The sequence below is a fragment of the Cibotium barometz genome, chromosome 17, assembly GCF_041138505.1.
Source record: "Cibotium barometz isolate CiBa-2024 chromosome 17, ASM4113850v1, whole genome shotgun sequence".
Classification (NCBI taxonomy): domain Eukaryota; kingdom Viridiplantae; phylum Streptophyta; class Polypodiopsida; order Cyatheales; family Cibotiaceae; genus Cibotium; species Cibotium barometz.
In genome coordinates, this window is record NC_141062.1 from 51,968,749 (window position 1) to 51,989,284 (window position 20,536).

The window sequence follows — 20,536 nt, forward strand, 5'->3', positions numbered from 1 at the left end:
CTTACATCACATCGCATCTCGTCCATATCCACATCACATGCACATCCACATCTCTTTTCAGCACATCACATCTCATTCTCATCTCATCATTCCCATCCACATTCATTTACATCACATTCTTTCATATACACATCCACATCCATTTACTTTACATCTCATCCTTTCACATAACCTCACATCTCATTCTCATCTCATCATTCACATCCACATCCATGGATGGATAGATGTGATGTGAATCAGATAAATGTGAATGAATGGATGGATAGATGTGATGTGAATCAGATAAATGTGAATGAATGGATAGATGGATGTGGATGTATGTGAAGAATAGAAGTGGATGTATGTGAAAGAATGGATGTGGATGTGTGTATGTGAAAGGATGGATGTGGATGTATGTGAAGAATAGAAGTGGATGTATGTGAAGAGTAGAAGTGGATGTATGTGAAAGAATGGATATGGATGTATGTGAAAGGATAGATGTGGATGTGTAGGTGATAAGTATGGATGTGGATGTATATGGGAGAATACATGTGGATGTAAATGTGATGGATATGAACGAGAATTGAGACGATGAGATGTGATGTAAATTGGATAGATATGAATGATAAGGGATGTGAAAGAATGATAAGGGATGTGAATGAATGTGATAGCATGTGAATCAGGATGTAAACATGTGAATCGGGATGTGAATGATTGATAGAAGAATGTGAATCGGGATGTGAATAAATGATATAGGATGTGAATAAATGTGTTGGTATGTGAATTGGGATGTCAATGGATGTGATGTGATGTGAATCGGGATGTGAATGAATGTTAAGTGGTGAAGTGATGAGATGTATGGGTAGATGCAAGTGGATGAGACTTGATGAGGATAAATGAGGAAGTAAGTGATAAGATAAAAAAAGATGTGATTAGATGAGAATGGGAATACTTATGAAATGAATGTGGATTGATGTGGATTGATGTGTGGGTAATGTGGATTGATGTGGATGGATGTATGGATGATGTGGATTGATGTGGATGATGTGAATGGATGATGTGGATTGATGTGGATGATGTGAATGGATGTGTGGATAATGTGGATTGATGTGGATGGATGTATGGATAATGTTGATTGACGTGTGGATTGATGTGGATGGATGTATGGAAGATGTGGATGGATGTGTGGATAATGTGGATTGATGTGGATGGATGTATGGATGATGTGGATTGATGTGGATGGATGTATGGATGATGAGGATTGATGTGGATGGATGTATGGATGATGTGGATTGATGTGTGGATGATGCGATTGGATGTGATTTGATGTGGGAATGATGTGATGTGATAGGGATCGATGAAGAAAATAAAATTGTGGTAAGATGAGAAAAGATGGGGACTAATGTGAAAGGATGCGGAGTAATGAGAAAAGATGGAAATATTGTTGGAACTGTATTTATATGTGAAATCTATTTTTAAATGACTGTTTTATGTCAAGAATGCTGGGAAAGCATTTTGATCATCTTGTGATTGAGGTCATGGAGACCTATCTGTTAAAGTTGCAACTGCTAAACGGAGAGTCAACGGAGGACGTCTCGCATAGCAAGGTCCGACCGAGGTCTTCACTAGCCTTGGTTTGATTTAAATGGTGAGCTTCCGATACAGTGGATGAGGGACCAAGGAAGCAGCCTATGAGTGAAGTGCTAGGTGACCTACGAAGGATCCTAGAGGGTGCTGACCATATGGTGCTCGGGCTCTGGGTTGCCAAAGATACCCACAAGTACATCGGGGAAGATATTGGAATAAGGAGTAAGAGTTGTTTTCTGAATTCAGGCATGGATCTGGTTGATTGACCTTGCTGGTCCTCAACGGATGAGTCCATGGCTCTTTTATATGGATCTGTTGGTTGATCTTGCTGATCTTCAACGGAGATTTGATCTGGATATTTTTATGTGATTATATTGTCAGGTACTATGAGCTAGGAACTATTGAAAAGGCCCCTGAGTGAACAGGTGGTGGCCGCTGAGTGAACAGGTGGTGAGCATTCTGGTTGTTTGTCAATGATGCCATAGGTACACCAATGAAGGAATGAATTGAAAATTAGGATTCAATTGGATAATTAGAGGATTATGTGGTTTCATTAAATGATTGTTTTAAAGATTGTCAAATCTATGAAAAAGGTGGTGAGCATTCTGGTTGTTTGCCAATGATGCCATAGGTACACCAATGAAGGAATGAATTGAAAATTAGGATTCAACTGGATAATTAGAGGATTATGATCAGTAACACTATGGTTTCATTAAATGATTGTTTTAAAGATTGTCAAATCTGTGAAAAAGGCAAGTTCATATTGGGTGTGTAAGTGGTGTGACTAGTTTTATGTTTGCATGAATATCCGGCTAGGGGGCCTGGGAACTCTTTTCCCTGGTACCCGGGACAAAACCTAACCAAATTCCTAATTGGATCCCATCACTATAGTGGTTGGGCGGTTGGCTAACCCATGGGACTGGGGATGGGTAGGCTAGACTGATGGATCCGTAAAATCAAGAGTCAATTTCTATATAGTACGATAGATGAGGTAAATCCTGGATAAAAATTGTTCTATGGAAAAGAATCAACGGCTGTGCCTCTCAATGAGGAAAAAAGTGTTGGTCTCTATGATCCAAGTACAATCTTTTTACTAATCTGACTATGGGACTTACGGGTTCGGTCAGATCAATTCAGTTAGTTCAGGCTTTTGACTACGTTAGAGAAAAGTTATCGTGGAGGAATCGCCCGTGCTTTCCAGGCAAGGGAAGTTTTTTCGAGTTTGGTTTTGGAAGAACAAATGAAGTAGTCTCTTGTCTGGATATCCGTGGGCAAGGCCCCGAGTGTGGGACCCTACCCCGTGCAAGAAGTGCTACTTCCACTGCTAGCACCTCCAAATTCGTTGCACAGTGGGGTCAGGGATCTTACACTCTTCATCATTGGTAAGAGGATCCGCCTGCCTACCATGGGCCGCGCGCCTCATGATTCTGACAAAACGAGATTTTTGTCACCTTAACTTTGTCATCATGAGATTTATGACTATTTAATTTTTGAGATTTACTTCTTAAACGAAAAAATATTCCATCATATTTCTTAAAAACAAGATTCACTCTGATAAGTTTATTAACCAATATTCACAATCACGAAAACAATTTGGAATCTTTTGCAAAACATCATTTATTATCAAAAGTTTTTGATATATACATAGAGCATCTTGGCTCCAAAAGTCACTGCGTCAATCGCGTATGCATAAAAAGGCGATACTGTGATGGAGACATGTTATGATATACACGATTCATCACTGATAATGGTGCTGTAATTATTCCCCTAGGAATAAAGCGGCTACGGAGTCTAAAAATTCAGCAAGAAATTCTAAAATTTCGGGGTGAATGATTATAGAGTTGGACATAATGAATAACTCTTAGCCTTATCAAGATCATGGCTAGCGAGATATTCTGTCTGAGTCTCTATCGCTAATTGGTATTGACGTTAATACTTCGCCCTCCAGAGAACCACATATGCTGATGTCGCTCTACTGGATCAGGAAAGTATAGATCCTCAAAGTGACGAGCGAGTCTCACTCTACTTTCTCAGGTTGTAGCGGAGTTGATGAGATTTTTGAAGGCAAAGGCGATCATATCCTGACTCTGGGAAAGTCCAGGAATGCTAGACAGATTTGGGGTATCCATCTAAAAATCCAGTTCGATTTATGAGTTTCAATTTATGAATTCATTTCAAACATAATCTTAGTAAGTGAAAACATTATTTCCCATATTTACTTTAAAATTCTAGGCAATTTTTGCTGGTGTTTCAAGTTTACAACAGTGCTTTGATACTAGCTGTGAGACCCCTCTGTCCCCTCCGCGCACCGGATTCCTAGTTACTAGCAGTGGAAGTAGCTTCCTCTTGCGCGGGGCAGGGTTTCCCACTTGGGGCCTCGCCCTTGAATGTCCGGGCACGAGACTAATCTGGTGGTCATTCCGAAATCAAAATCGGGAAAATTTTCCTTGCCCGAAAAAATGGAGACGATTCCACCTTTTTGATTTTCTTAACGAATTTTCTAACGGGATCACTATCCTTCACCTAATTAAACCAGATAGAAGGAAAACTATTACAGACTTAACTTGAAGAAATCAATGCTTTTTTCTAACCGATTTTTATAATACATGCATCCTTTATCCAATTTTTACCCAAGAAATCGACTCATTTCTTGAGGAGTCTTACTTTCCTACATTAGAAGGGTAGTAATAGGGGAAAAGAATTTATCCTGCATGATTCTCTCCCTTGCGTCATTGATCAAGGGATTTGACAGCAATGTTGTTGCAAGAAAGGAGGCTTTTCTACTGAGCACATCAGCTACCACATTTTCTTTCCCTGGCCAATAATTAATTTCAAAATCCAATTCCTACAGGATCTACATCCATCTTCTTTTGACGCATGTTGAGATCCCTTGAGATCCACTTCAGAATTTGATGATCTGTCATCAAGGTGAATCTCTATCCCAAAAGATAATGTCTCCACAACTTCAGAGCATAGACTATTGAGAGTAACTCCAAGTCATGGACATCATAATTTCTCTCATGTGTTCTGAGCTTTCTGGATTCATAGGCGCTACTGCATGACCTTGCATAAGAGCACCGCCTAAGGCAAAACCACTGGCATCAGTAACTACCTCAAAAGTCTTAAAAAAAACTGGCAACTTAAGGACAGGGTTGGTTACTAGGGTTGTCTTCAGCTTATCAAAGGCACTATGACACATAGCAGTCCACTGAAATAGGGTACTCTTCTTGATAAGGTTAGTTAAAGGGGATGCTATCTAAGCATACCTGGGTATAAAGATTCTATACCATCCGATTAGTCCCAAGAATCCTTTGACTTCTTTCACTGTCTTGGGCTCTGACCAATCTACAATTGCTTGGATCTACAGGATCAGGAGAAATCCCATCTTTAGACACTATAAATCCCAAGTATTCCACCTGGTTAACAGAGAAAGAACACTTGCTCTTTTTTGCAAAGAGTTGGTGCTTCCTTAGGATTTCTAAGACCAATGATCTTCATGATCTGCAGCATTCGTCGAGTATACCAAGATGTCATCAAAGAAGACAAGAACAAAATTATCCAAGTATTCTCTGAGAATATCCTACATGAGAAGGTTAAACGACGTTGGGGCATTAGTCAATCCAAATGGCATGGCTGTGAACTCATAATGCCCATAGCGAGTATTGAATGTTGTCTTTGGGATGTCTTGTTCCTTGATTCCGATCTGGTAGTACCCGGATTTGAGATCTATTTTCGTGAACATTTGGGTTCCACTTAACCGATCTAGAAGTCTATCGATCCTAGGGATAGGATACTTATTCTTAATTGTTAACTGATTCAATCCTCTGTAATCAATACAGAGTCTTAACGTTCCATATTTCTTCTTCTGAAAGAGAACGGGCGCACCCCAAGGTGAAACATTGGGTTCGACGAATCCTTTCTCTAATAGTTGTCTTAATTGCTACTTAAGTTCTATGGCGCCTGCTAGGACTGGCATTTTGTAAGCACGTTGGGCTACTCGATGAGCTCCAAGGGTTAACTTGATCTCATGATCTAATTTGGGAGTCGGAGGCATCTCAGTGAGCTCTTCTGGGAACACATCGGCATACTCACTTAACCACTCTGGTTCTTTAGCCTTGCATTTTATGTCTACTAGATTCATCTTAACGACGTAAACTGCTTGCCTGTTTCTGAGTCCCTTTAACAATTTAGAAGCTTTGACTAATTGCAGCACACTGGGGATATGGAAATTCCAGTTCCTTGAACTTTATTCTCGTGAAGGTCAAGGAAAGATATGGTTCCATTCTGACAGTGAATGTTAGCCTGATTCTTATGGAGCCAATCCATTCCAAGGATTCCATCATAGATTCCCAAGGGTAGGACTTTAAATTGGCAATCTGTTACGTTCCCATCTAGACTAAACTGAATAGGGTCTATCTCAAGGTGTGTGAAAAGAACCTTTCCACTGGCCAATTCCACTTGCATAAATTTCCCTGATTTTTTGATTTAGGACTAACTTACATAGACATCCTGGGGAAATGAAAAAATGAGTACTACCTGAATCAATCAAAAGCTTGAATTGCTTACCCTGGTACTTTGCTAGAGTCGGGAGGACTGAGAATTGATAATTCTGCCCCTGATACTCAACGGTGGCATAGATCTGTCCTTTTTCTTCCTCCACTTCCTCAGCTATATTGACGGCTCTAGCTGCTGTAGTCTGAGGTGGAACTTTCTCTCTTTGGTTTCCCCAATTATGGGAGAGAGTTATTTGCATGGAGGCTACAGGGCTGAGCTGGCACTCTTCTCGGGTTGCCCTGGTTTTGGCGCAGGGACCCTGATTGGTGGACTGATACAAAGGAGTCTATCTCTGAACTCTGTGACCTTGGCTTCCTTGGCCCATAGAAGGAATTGGGCAATCCTTGAGCTAGTGCCCAAACCCTTAACCGAAACACCTGTTTTCACTTCAAAGCTCTTCCCTCTGCATTCTAGAAAGAGCCGGAGTTCTTGAAAAATAGCTTCCCGAAAAAGGTCTTCCTTCATTTCTAAAAATTCTTGTCTCTTGATTCTGATTGGGACCTTGGTGTCTCTTTGGAGGTGGAAGGTTGGAAGAACTTCCCAGTGTTTGGAACCTCTGGAAGGATGAGGGAGCTGGCTTGGGCGGGAACTTAACAATAAAGGCTTTGGCGAAGTCCTTCGCCATCTGTACTGCTTCAGCCATGGAAACTAGCTTGGCATTCTTGACCAGGGTGTCCAAAGGTTCGTTCATTCCTCGAATGAACCTGGCCATAAGTTGCTCTTCGTCTAGCGGTGGCGAGTAGTTGAGGAGAAGAGTGAGCGCCTGGTGATATTCTTCAATAGTTTTGCTTCCCTAGGTTAACTTTAAGAATTCATTCTTCTTGCTTTCCAAAAATCCAGGGGACAAAATCTCTTCCTTAAGTAAGTCTTGAGATCATTCCAAGACTGGGTGTTCCTATCCAGCAGGTTTGTCTCACAATGATTTCTCCATGCCACTCTAGTTGTTTCGATTATCTTTAGCCTTGCAAGAGCCATTTTACTCTTTTCGTTGTATCTGGTGACATCGAAGTATTCTTCCATTCCTTCGATCCACTTCTCCACAGCCTTGCCCAAGTTCTCCCCTTCACTAAGGGACCTCGCTGAGATTTTTGAAGGGATTTGCAAACACCGGGGTCAAGCTCTTCCTCATCAGTGAGAGGATCTCGCTGTCAGCCACGGTTCACGTGCCTCATCTTTGAGAGGATCTGGCTGTCGGCCACGGTTCACGTGCCTCATGATTCTGCCAAAAATGATACATTATTAAATTATTTTTTTTCGTCTCAACGAGTTCCTAAGACTTAAGAGGTTCGGAAAAATAATTGCTTAAACAAGATAATCGATCTTATTGGAGATCTACGACATATGTCCCCCGAGGAATAGATCTTGTTTCTTCAATTCGTCAAATAATAAACAATCACTTATATAACTGTGAATTTTCCATAAAATATTTCTTTATTTATATAAAGGTTGCAATATGTACATAGAGCAACATGGCTCTATAAAATCAAAACCTCCGTGGTATAAGCATGAGACGGCGATACTGGGCTATAAGCTTGCCGCAATACAATTGTTCTCTTACCGCCGCCAAAGGTGCTACAATCTTACTACTTGGGATAAAACATCTAAGAAGTCTATAAATATGACAAGAAAGCCTAAAATCTCGAGGTGTGGAGTGATACAGGATAACACCGCTAACCACCTTTAGCCTCAACAGGACCATGGCTAAAGAGATATTCTTCCTTAGCATCAGGCGGCGCTGGTTGCAAGAGGCGTGGACATATTGCCCTGCGTGCCACTTATGCTGCCATCTCTCAACCAGGGTCTGAGAAATATAATTCCTCGAAAATGATTTGCGAGTCTCTCTGCTCGTTCGAGTCATTAGCAGAGGAGAGGATATGCTCAAAGGCGAAAGCAGTCATATTCTGAGACTCAGTGAGATCAGGAATACCAGATAAACATGGAACTTCCATCTATAAAACCAAATTCATGGATTAAAAATATTCATTAATGACACGTAAGGAATGAAAACACAATACGTAAATGCTCTTTTTGAGTTTTAATTAGAAATTTCTAATAAAATTCGCTTTTCCTTCTTAGCTTTCTACAACGCTTTGATACCAGCTGTGAGACCCCCGTCCCCTCTGCGCGATTGCCTCCTTCGGGGCACCGGCAGAAGCAGAAGTAGCGTCGGCCTCTCGTGCGAGGTAGGGATTCACACTCGGGCCCTCGCCCACGGATATCCGGACAAGAGACTAGCCCGGCGGTTCCTCCAAACCTGAAAAAACTTCCCTCGCCCAGAAGGCACGGGTAATTCCACAAGGGAAATCACCTAACGGGAGATTTATCTAACGGGTCAAGGCCTTAACTAACCAAACTGATCCGATCGAGCCCGTAACTCAAATGGTCAAATCAAGGAAGAGACTTGCACTTGGTCCATAGAATCACCGCTTTTTTTCCCCTTAAGCGAGGCATAGCCGCGCTGATTCCTTCCCACATAACAAGGATCTTCCTAGGACTTAATCTAACTAACGTAACTTAATCGTATCTATCGCAGAAATCCTCTAATCCAGCCTCCGGTCCATGGGTTAGCCAACCGTCCAACCACTGTATTGGTGGGATTCCTTTATTATAAAATTTGGTTATATTTTGTCTTAGGTACTGAGGAAAAGAGTCCCCAAGCCCCCTAGCCGGCGCTTCAAGCAAAATTCAAGGTAGACACACCACTTACCTAGTATGAAATTGCCTTTTTAACATATTCGGCTGTCTTTAAAACAATCTTTCAATGAAAACATAGTATTACTAATCATAATCCTCCAAAATATCCAGTCCATTGTTTTACAAAAACTATCATCCGGACTCTCCGTTGAAGACCAGCTAGTCAACCAATGAGATCCAATATCAAAATCCAGTTCACAAAAATAATTTCTTTCTGAGATGGGCAAGTAATTTACTGGCTGCCATTCTCACGGTCGTGGTCTAACCAAAAAATTATTCGCTTTACTTCTAACTTTGATTCCTAAGGATTTTCTTCAGATAAATTAACGAAACTTCTAACTGTAAGGAAAATTCTAACTTTATGAAATTTCGTCCTTCCTAACCACATTAGAATTAAGAAATAGTTCTATACGAGCGAAACGGGATTTTATAAAAATACCCTTCTTCCAATAATCCAATTTTGAGTATATATCATTTTGTTGATTTATCCACATATAAATATCTTAAAAAAATTTTCCCACCAATTTAATATTCAACATTAGTATACCCTAATTTCCTACATGAAATTATGGTGAAAACTCTTCTTTTAACATCAAAATTAATTTAGACCTTTTTCTACTTAAATATAATGAAAATTTCTCTTTTTAAATAAGTAAAATATCCATTTTTTGGAATATGCCAAAAATTCCTCTTTTAACATTTAAATGTTTGAATCCCAAATGTCATGGGAATTCCTCTTTTTACATCTAAATTCTTATGCATAAAAATAAATTTATCAAAGATTTCTCTTTTCTCTTAATTAAATAATTATGCATAAATACTAAAAAGTATTTTTTCATGAATATGATAAGAATCATTCTTTTTGCATAAAATATCTAAACCTAGAATATGGTAGGAATTCCTCTTTTAGTATTATGCATAAAAATAAGATATGTATTTTTTTCTGAAAAAATTTACCATAGCTTCGATGCTATTATTGATAATTTTTAATTTTCTAATTGAATAAAAACTTGTAATGAAAATATGATAGAAACTCTTCTTTTAAGCTTAAAATTAAACTATGTATACTTAGCATAATTATAACCATAATTATAAGCATAATTATGATTATTTTCCTTTATTAAACTAAATTAAACATTCCTCATTTCCAAAATTGTTATTATAATCCTCTTCCCATTTAGAATGAATTAAAGTAAATTTTCCTATTCATAATCGATCTAAAAAGAATTAACCATCATTTTTACTAATTTAAAATCATGAAAATATCAATTCTCATTCTCTGGCTCATCAAGCCTAGAGTTTAGATTGAAACAAAAGATTATCATTGAAAAACATCCTTTTACTAAGGATCTAGCCATAAAGATGATTAATCTTATCAAGAGAGAGATTTTCTTAAAAGAAAACATTATAATTAACCATAAAGATTAACATAATTCTATTTAGATATTATGAATCTTTGGAAAGCTTGATTTGAAGAAAGAACCATTACTTTGAAAGCTTCTCAAGCTTTAGAGGGGTTGAGAAGAAGAAAATCATTGAGATAATTGAATAAGACCCATAAAAATAGGCTTACCTCTAAATTTGGCTTGATTCTTTAATTTGAAGTGAAGCCCCCAAGCAATCCTTTGGCCACCAAGAGGAGGAGAGCAATCTTCAAGAGTTTTTGAAGAGTAGAGAAGCTCCAAGCTCCCAAGAGAAGAGGCAAATTAAGGGATAATAGAATTATGCTTATTTTTAGAATAATACTGGCATGGTATAGCTCAAGGATTAAAATACCAAGGAATGAGGGTCTATTTATAGGTGAGGGAGGTCACTAACCAAGTCCAACTAGGTTCTAGAGCTTTCCAGCTTCACTTTGACCCAATTTGGACAAGATTTGGACCAGTTTGGTTTCCTTTTTGATCCAGTTTGCTCCAGGAGAGAGGAGCGATAAGAATATCACATTTTTTTGAATTAAAAAACCCAAGTAATAATGAAGAAAAAGGCGCCTACTTGATGGGGCTCCCTCTCCTTACCAAGGTGTCAAAAATTCATCATTTCTCCTATCTCATTCTTTTACTAATATACCTTAATTTTTAACTAATAAACCTTGTACTCAATCAACTCTTCATCTTATGTGAGCATTTGCTCATTTTTGGGTATTTTCTTTTATTCTTTGGATTTATCTCATCCCAACACTTGGATTAATCCTATTGGCCCATAGGAACCTTAATTGGGCCATAATCTAAATTTTTTTGAAATGTGGATCCTTAGGCTAGGGCCTTTAATACACATATTTAATTGATTCCTAATGCACATTGGAGAATTTATTTTGAACTTCTGTTTTAGAGAAATATATGTTATATATTAGGAGAATTTTTATATCCAAAAATATCTCAATATTGAATTATCTCTCTCTAGAATATTTCTTCTCTCTAGGCCAAAACAAGGACAAACAATATTTTCTTACATTCTGAAATAGGAGATGATTACAGGGGATTGAGGTAAAAGCTTATTCATTATTCAGGCTGAGGAGGAATCTTACATAAATAAAGGAGAGATGTCTCAATGGTAGCAAAATTAAGGGCACTTTAATTCATATTTCCATCTCGGGTGCTATATACTCAACTTTCAAGTATAACTGCTTAAAATATTGTGCCCATCACACCCAATTATATATGGAAAATTTGATGTGGTTCAAACACTAGATATGGAAAGTACATGCTCTCAATGCTCAGTCACACATGCGTGCACGTGCACACACACACACACTCTTATTTTGCTTCCTATTTTATAATCCGCTCAACAAAACTCCCCAATTGTGAGAGACAATGTAAGAATAGGTTTTTTAAAGAGCCCCACAATGTGTTTCATGTGATTTTCATAACATGAGAATCTCTTAAATGATCTAGTAGTTGAAGTGAGAACCTTTGACTTGGTCTTGAATGATACTGAATTGGTCTTGTTTTGATTTGTAAGAATCAATAACACTTACTCATTTAATTGAATTGGTCTTGTCGTCCTTTGAGAGTTCTTTTGACCATGATTAATCAAGTATCTAGTGGACACTGCTAGAGAATGTGAGAGAGTTGATGCACAAATGTATATACATGTGTTGGTCTGTGTACTATGTGAATACGCTGAATAAGGATGAGATGGTGCAGATAATTCAGGCATTGCAAGTTGGCATAACTTGACCCCTATATCTACTTGGTTGACTTTCATGCATACTAGGTAAAACCTAATAGGCTCTCTTTATGTTTTAAGGATTTATAGGGCTGGATCTGAAGTCAAAAGTTGTGAAGTTTGGGCCAAAGACCAAAAGGTGGTACCTCAAAGAGAAGCAAATTGTATACACGTATGTGGGTTTCATTGAGAACCCTGTTGGAACCAGACCAGTAGTTAAAATATGGACCAAGAAAGGGGAAGGCTTGGATAAACAATCTCCCAAACGTTGCACAACTGAAGCTATGATTGAGGCTTGCATTTACCCGGGATACCAGATTTCCTAGGGGAAGTCTTCCTTTATGTTAGAAGATGATAGATGGACTTTAATATGTAATTTGCTCAACATGGAGATGTAGAATTTGAAGAGTATTTTGGAGTTGGTTCTAAATGTAAAGATGTAAAGTTGTTTTTGGAAATAAATAAATATATAACTATTGTTTCCCCAAAAGAAAAATGATGTGGTTCAGACATTAGATATGTAGTGTGCACGCTTTCAATGCTTGCTCGCGCATGTATACATTTGCACACACACACACTGAGAGAGAGAGAGAGAGAGAGAGAGAGAGAGAGAGAGAGAGAGAGAGAGAGCAATTTCGCTCCCTATTTTATAATCCGCTCAACGAAACTCCCCAATTGTGAGAGACAGTGTAAGAATAGGTTTTCCCCAATATGTTTCATGTGATTTTCATAACATGAGAATCTCTTAAATGATCCGGTAGTTGAAGTTAGAACCTTTGACTTGGTGTAAAGTTGTCATGAACAATACTGAATTGGTCTTGTCGTGATTTGTAAGAATCAATAATACTCACTCATTCAATTGAATTGGTCTTGTCGTCCTTTGAGAAGTCTTTTGACCATGATTAATCAAGTATCTAGTGGGCCATGCGAGAGAAAATCTTTTTTCCCAGCTAGTGAGAAAAGAAAGACAAGTTGGAGTACAATTGGTTTCCCTTATTCAAAATCTCAATATTAACCGGTGTTTATAACTAAAAACTTATAAATTTTATCGGGTTTCATAAAGACAAGAGCAAATTCAATCGGTTTTTTGAACCGGAACAAAATACAGTAAAGGACTGTTTTTTTTCTAGCATTGCTAGTGGGTAGTGAAGCATAGTGACCTAATTTTTTCATATCCAACCTGTTTATACACCCTCACTCTATGGCCATTTTCATGTCTTTTAACCGTGAATCATAGTGACCTAATTATTTTTCATATCCAACCTGATTATACACCTCACTCTATGGCCATTTTCATGTCTTTTAACCATGAATCAAGAAGCGTTTGTGTGGCCAGATAGATGCATCTCTAGCACCTTGGTGGACGTCCATTATTGCTATAGGAAGTTAGAACTAAGTGTTTATTGCTGACTGTCCGTGCTAAAGATCCATTCTAACGTTTAATATGGAACGTTGGATTTATATAAGGTTCGAAATCTGGAACCTTTGACTTTTGCACGTAATTGTCTGTGGGGTGCTTGACCCAACTAACGCGTGTCTCGTCTGTCCGCATTTTCCTCTGCTTTAGTTGAATCTCACGCGACAAGTGTCCCGAATTCCAGAACCTTTGACTTTTTTAGTTGAATTGGGACCAATATTAGAAAAAAACTGGCTGAGATTTTAAATAATCTTTATAAATAAGGGGAATGATTTTCTTATATATTTTAGTTATAAAAGTGGGTCTTATATAACTCTTTATATATTTAGAGATTTTGGAAAAAAAACCCGATAAATTTAAGAGTTGTCCCTGGTTGAAAAATATGTTTTTTTTTTCTCTGCATTTTGAATCTCTCACACAAAGCCACAAGCCTTTGGGTCGCTTTGTAGTGTTCTCCCAAGTGCTCTGTGTGTTGAAGAGTGCCCTATTTTGACCACTTCTTCTACTTGTGCTCGGTCCTGTTTTCTTCGCCCTGCATGTAAGGGCTTGTCGCGCTAATTGCTCTTTCTGCACCAGGACGCCCAATTATTGTGGGGAGGTCTTCTGCATGCACCCTCAGCTCTTTTGAATCAAGCCTCCCTTCACAAGATGGCCTACACCCCACAGAACATCCTCATCACTGGTGCAGCAGGGTTTATAGCCTCCCATGTTGCCAATCGCCTGGTCAGAAACTACCCTCACTACAAGGTTGTGGTGCTGGACAAGCTGGACTACTGTTCAAATCTGAAAAACCTGTGCCCCTGCAAGGAATCAGGAAACTTCAAGTTTGTGAGGGGGGACATAGCCAGTGCAGATCTGGTGAACTACCTTCTCATCACGGAGGGCATTGATACCATCATGCACTTTGCAGCACAGACCCATGTAGACAACTCCTTTGGCAACAGCTTTGAGTTCACCAAGAACAATGTGTACGGCACCCATGTGCTCCTAGAGGCCTGCAAGGTGAGTGGTAAGATTAGACGTTTCATCCATGTTAGCACTGATGAAGTCTATGGTGAAACTGAGGCTGATGCCATGGTGGGCAACCATGAAGCATGTCAGCTCCTCCCCACTAACCCTTACTCTGCTACCAAGGCCGGCGCTGAGATGCTAGTCATGGCCTATGGTAGATCCTATGGGTTACCTGTCATCACAACACGAGGTAACAATGTCTATGGCCCTAACCAGTTCCCTGAGAAGCTCATCCCCAAGTTCATCCTCCTTGCCATGCAGGGAAAACCCCTCCCCATCCATGGAGATGGGTCTAATGTGAGAAGCTACCTCTACTGCGAGGATGTCGCTGAGGCGTTCCAGGTTGTCTTGCATAAGGGGGTAGTTGGTCATGTGTATAACATCGGTACTAAGAAGGAAAGGACGGTGCTGGACGTTGCCAAGGACATCTGCAAGCTTTTTAAGCGTGATCCACACAAGTCTATTCAGTTTGTGGAGAACCGGCCGTTCAACGATCAGCGTTACTTCTTGGACGACAAGAAGCTCAAGGATCTGGGGTGGAGTGAACGCACAACATGGGAAGAAGGCCTGCACAAGACCATGGAATGGTACATGCGAAACCCGAACTGGTGGGGTGATGTTTCGGGTGCATTAGTCCCCCACCCTCGCATGCTGGCCATGGATGGGTTGGAAAAGGCCTCAGAACACATGGAGCTTGTAGATCTGCCCAATGATGCTGCAAGCAAGACTTCGTCCCTGGCCTCTTTTAATGGTGTTACAGCTGGTGCCACACCACCTTCATCTGTCAAACCCACACACAATTTTCTCATCTATGGCCGAACAGGTTGGATTGGGGGCCTCCTGGGAAAGATCTGTGAAGAGCAGGGCATAAGCTACCAATATGGATCTGGTAGGCTAGAGAATCGGGAACAATTGGAAGAGGACATCAAACTAGTGAAGCCAACACATGTATTCAATGCTGCCGGTGTGGCAGGACGCCCTAATGTAGATTGGTGTGAAAGCCACACGACAGAGACGATACGAGCTAATGTGGTGGGGACTCTGACCTTAGCAGATGTTTGCTTGCAGCATGACCTGCTGCTTCTGAATTTTGCATCTGGTTGCGTTTTCGAGTATGATGAGGGGCACACATTAGGCAGTGGGATTGGGTTCTTGGAGGAGGACAAGCCCAACTTCATTGGCTCCTTCTATTCAAAGACCAAGGCGATGGTAAGCCTTCAATGGAAGTGACTTGTACAAACTGTAGCTATGGATGGGTACTATTGCCTGCTGATCTCTCATGGTCAGTCTGATTCATTTCTCACCTAACATGCTTGTCTGTATGGGCATTTTTCTTCTTCTTTTTTGCATCCTCAGGTGGAAGAGCTGCTGGAGAACTATGACAATGTTTGCACTCTGCGTGTTCGATTGCCCATATCATCGGATCTGATGAACCCACGGAACTTAATAACAAAGCTAACAAGGTACCAGAAGGTTGTCAACATTCCTAACAGTATAACTGTGTTGGATGAGATGCTCCCTATTGCCATTGAAATGGCAAAGAGGAACTTGACAGGCATTTGGAATTTCACCAACCCAGGCGTAGTGAGTCACAACGAGATCTTGGAAATGTATAGGGACTATGTGGATCCAAGCTTCAAATGGCTCAACTTCACACTAGAAGAACAAGCTAAGGTCGTTGTGGCTCCTCGCAGCAACAACGAGCTGGATACCTCCAAGTTGAAGGCAGAGTTCCCTGCCTTACTCCCTATCAAGGAGTCTCTGATAAAGCATGTGTTTGAGGTCAACAGATCAAAAAAGAGAGACCTTTGAGGTTTTGTCATGCCTCCAACCCCACACCTGGCAGTGCCTTGGATTAGGAGCCGGCATCACCTGGGTATTTTTACAGATTCAGCTGTATTGAAACAAATGTAGTCATGTTTGCCATGCCCAACTTCTACTCTACAATTCAATTTATTAATATAATCTTTTGGCTAATAATTTAGTATTCTGCAATGCGTTGTATCTGATGCTTGGTCGGTCTACCTTATCTGATACTTAAGCCATTGGAGTTGGGAGTGGGATGGTAAACTTCAGTCATTGAAGTACACATAGTGAGGGAGGCCCGGTGGTGAGGTTAAGTGGTATGGTTTTGGACCGATCGGCATCCGAATGCAGGGCATATTGGTGAGAAGTTTTGGGTATCCCTAGTGCTAGGCAGCTTGTTGAGGTGGCATCAAAGGCATAAGCGATGTAAGGGTCTTCATGCGAGGCTACCATAATAGCCAGTCAATTTCCAAGGTACAATTAAGAACTTTACTTAAATTTTTCGTTTCTTCTATTCTTTTGTAATTTAAGTGTGTATTCCATGGTGATTCTAATTTTAACGAAATTAGAAAAATAAATGCATGTTCTTTGTACAATTCTCAAAACCAGAGACTATTTAAGTCTATTTTTGAACCTTTTATCCTTAGCATAAATTAAATATTGTGCATAACATTTGTAATAACCTTAATAAATTGTAGGAACTTTGTTGTTTCTTAAAACCATAGGAAAATAAAGGATTGGGATAGGCTACTCCTAAGATTTTAATTTGAATAATTTATCGCTCAACTAATTAGAAAGAGCAGACTAATCTTGTTGCTCTAATTTGAGATGAACTTAAGTCTAGATAAGTTTTTGGATTAAATTAGGAATAGTGGGGGTTGATTAAAATTTTTTTGAATTTAGGGCTATCACCATGCCTAGAGAGAGAAAGTAAGGTTTAAAATGTAGAGAGAGAAAGATAGTAGCAAGATGGGAGAATTACCCTAGTTTAATGGAAGCGAAATAGGGATTACTAAGATGGTAGAATTTCTTTGTGAAAATTATTTGGTGCAAGGATAACTAAGAATTCTAGAGAGAGAGTTCTAGAAGGAGAAAGAGAGAGAAAGGAAAATTGTTTAATATGCATGGTTAAGATTAAATTTAAAACTATCCTAGATTTAAACTTAGAAAGTCAAATTGTATAGATATAGATAAATTGGATCATCTCTTCAAAGATAACTTATCTTTCGAGAGAAAATCTTGATTAATCCTTAAATTAGAGATATTGAGAGTACCTTATTATCCCTAAGCAAGTGTAAAGCTATTTCATAGAAGGAAAGTCTTAAGCACATTGAAGTGATTAAATTACATGACCATTAGTAATAAATTTAATGTCCTAGAATAAGAATTAGAATCAACGTTGAAGTTAAGAAAAACGAAGATTGGATGTACAGTTTGGACTTGAGAATTGTTACACTGCCTTCGAATGTGAATATGATATATATTGTTTGGAACTTTGATTTATTATTTGGATAATGTATTCATGTAAAGTATATGTGTTTGTTTGTGGAATCCTATGAAGGTACCACATAAGATTATGGATTGTCATGTGCATGTCACATCCGTGGGGTGAATCACATGGCCGTCATCCGAGACCTTGATCCCTCTCGGTTCAATGGGGGTGTGCTCTTGGCACAATTGATGTGATTGACAGGAAGCAACTTCGGAGTAAACACGGAGGGTAGTGCCTAGTGGCTAAGTATGCATGCTAGTACTAGACATACGTGGCTCTTGGCATTGATACCTAGAGTGTTCGTGCTTCTGAGATGAGTGATGACCGATAGAAGCGACACCTAGGATTATTTGGCAATTGTGTTGACATGGATGTGGGTTCCTTCAACCCATCATAGTGGTCCAAGAGTGTTCAGGCTTATTGGTGTGTGTCGTCCTAATCTAAGGATTACAATAGTGGGGCGATGAGGAGATCTATGATAATGATGTATCAAAGGGGATTTTAGGATGCACATGCACATGGGGGATGGGCCTAGGCACATGAGGCTTAGGGGCATTTACATATGTGGTGTTAGGGCATCTGGGCCACCTTGGGACTATGTAAGATTCCTCCTCGGGCTGTATATTGATTAAGCCTCTACTTCAATCCCTTGTAATCATTCTATGTTTTTGAATACAAGAAAATATTATTTTTCCTTGTTTTGCCTAGTGAGATAAAAATTTCTAGAGAGTGGTAAATCAATATTGGGATATTTTTAGATAAATAAATTCTACAAATATCAAAAAAATGTTTCCCTGAAACAGAAAATCAAAATAGATTTTCCAAGGTGCAATTGGAATTAATAAAAATTGATTTAGAAGACCTTAGCCTAAGGGTCAAAATTTTCGATTTTTTTTTAATTATGGTCCAATTAAGGTTCCTATGGACCAATAAGATTAATCCAAGTGTTGGGACAAGATAAATCCAAAGAATAAAAGAAAATACCCAAAAATGAGTAAATGCCCACATAAGATGAAGAGTTGACTAAGTACTAGGTTTATTAGTTAAAAATTATGAAGTATTAATAAAAATGAGATATTTTAGAGTAATCATTCATTTTTGACACATGGGTAAGGAAAAGGGGGTCCTTCAAGGAGGCGCCTATTTCACATGTGTGGATGAGTTTTAAACTAAAAAATAATAGGATATTTTTATCTCTCCTCTCTCCTAAATCAAACCAAATAGAAAAGGGAGCCAAATTGGTCCAAAACTTGTCCAAATTCTGCCAAACTAAAGCTGGAAAATTTTAGAACTCAGTTGGACTCAGTTAGTGGCCTCCCTCACCTATAAATAGACCCTCATTCCTTTGTATTCTCATCTATGAACTAAACTATGCCGGTATTACTCTAAATTAAGCTTATTTTCTATTATCCTCTAAAAACCCTCTACAAATTGAAGAGATTGGAGCTTCTCTCTCTCTTCAATCTTTGTTGGAGACTCCAACAACATACCAAACCAATTGATTGGTTGGGGGCCTCTACTGTGATCAAAGAATTCAAGTAATTTAGGAGGTAAAGTGTGGATTATTGTCTTCTTTTTCTTAAATCTCCAAATGTTTCTCTTCTCAACCCCTCTCAAGCTTGAAAAGCATTAATTTGAATGGCTTTTGAATACTATTGAAGTTCTTTAATGTATTGTAATGAAGAAACATATAAATTTTTATTTATGCTTAATTTATAATGGTTTTTTAAGCATTCCTCTCTCCCCCCCAAAGAATGGTCATTCCTATGACCTATTCTCAATTCGAATGAAGCTTCTCATGAAGCATTTCTCTAATCTAAAAGTAATTTCTATGCTTGTCTACTTGGAGGCTAAAATAATGGCTTTTAGAAATATTATGATTTCTATTGAAGGATTGTTTTTAAAGCCAATCGAATCTGTTATAAATGGCAATTTCATATTGGGTGTGTACATGGTATGCCTACCTTGATTTTTGCATGAATCGTCGGCTAGGGGGCCTGGGAACTCTTTTCCTCGGTACCTGGGCAAAAACCCAACCAAATATTTATAAAAGAATCCCACCAATTCAGTGGTCGAGTGGTTGGCCTTATAACCCATGGGCCGGATGGGGTTAGGCTGGATCGGAGGATTCCTGAGAAACAACTAGATACGATTAGTTACGTTATTTAGTTTTAAATCCTGAGAAGACCTTGTTCTGTGGGAGGGGATTATCGGGCTGCTGTGCCTCGTAAATGAGGAAAAAAGCGATGATTCCATGGACCAAGTGCAAGTCTCTTCTTGATCTGACCATGTGACTTTAGGTTTGGTGACTCAGTAGAGTAATTTCCCCGTTAGAAGATTTTTCCCAATTGGTGGAATCGCTCGTGCCTTCCAGGCGAGGGGAGTCTTCCGGGCCCGATCTTGGAGGGGCCGCCCGGGCTAGCCTCTCGTCCTCCTAGACATCCACGGGCGAGGCCTCGAGTGTGTGGACCCCACCCCGCGTGGCAGGAGGCCGACGTTTCTTCCGCCGTCGGCGGGGGCAGCAGGAGCCCCGGAGCGGGTGGGGGACCTCACAGAATATAAAAGGCACCAGTCCTATGACTATTGTACCTTTGATCACCTTTTGATATCTTTTGACATATTATGTCATTTCTTGGAGCTCATGCTTCTATGGCGGATTCATAAGAGTCTTCCCATGTTTAGGTGGCTACTCTCTATGATGAGCAACACGTGTGTACTGGATCCATGCTAATGAGTGTAATCCTAGATTTTCTTCATTGCATTAGTATTAGAGCTCGTGGCTTTTACCTTGATGTTTTGATTAGAGATTGATTAAGACTTAATCATTTTTA

At 39.4% G+C, this 20,536-nt stretch overlaps 1 protein-coding gene across 1 annotated transcript; it reads left to right on the forward strand.

Annotated features, from left to right (window-relative positions):
• Window positions 1–13,715: 13,715 nt before the first annotated feature.
• On the forward strand, window positions 13,716–16,395 carry LOC147630154 (trifunctional UDP-glucose 4,6-dehydratase/UDP-4-keto-6-deoxy-D-glucose 3,5-epimerase/UDP-4-keto-L-rhamnose-reductase RHM1-like). The gene is made up of 2 exons (XM_086811798.1): window positions 13,716–15,616; window positions 15,764–16,395. Exons 1-2 carry the CDS (start codon window positions 14,045–14,047, stop codon window positions 16,217–16,219), a joined length of 2,028 nt encoding a protein of 675 aa, XP_086667924.1. The 5' UTR covers window positions 13,716–14,044; the 3' UTR covers window positions 16,220–16,395.
• The last annotated feature ends 4,141 nt before the right edge of the window (window positions 16,396–20,536 follow it).

Bases quoted from the DNA above. Each gene is read 5' to 3' on its own strand.
- LOC147630154 (XM_086811798.1), top strand. From the start codon at position 14,045: ATGGCCTACACCCCACAGAACATCCTCATCACTGGTGCAGCAGGGTTT. The intron at 15,617-15,763 runs GTAAGCCTTCAA...TTGCATCCTCAG, and splicing joins ATTCAAAGACCAAGGCGATG to GTGGAAGAGCTGCTGGAGAA.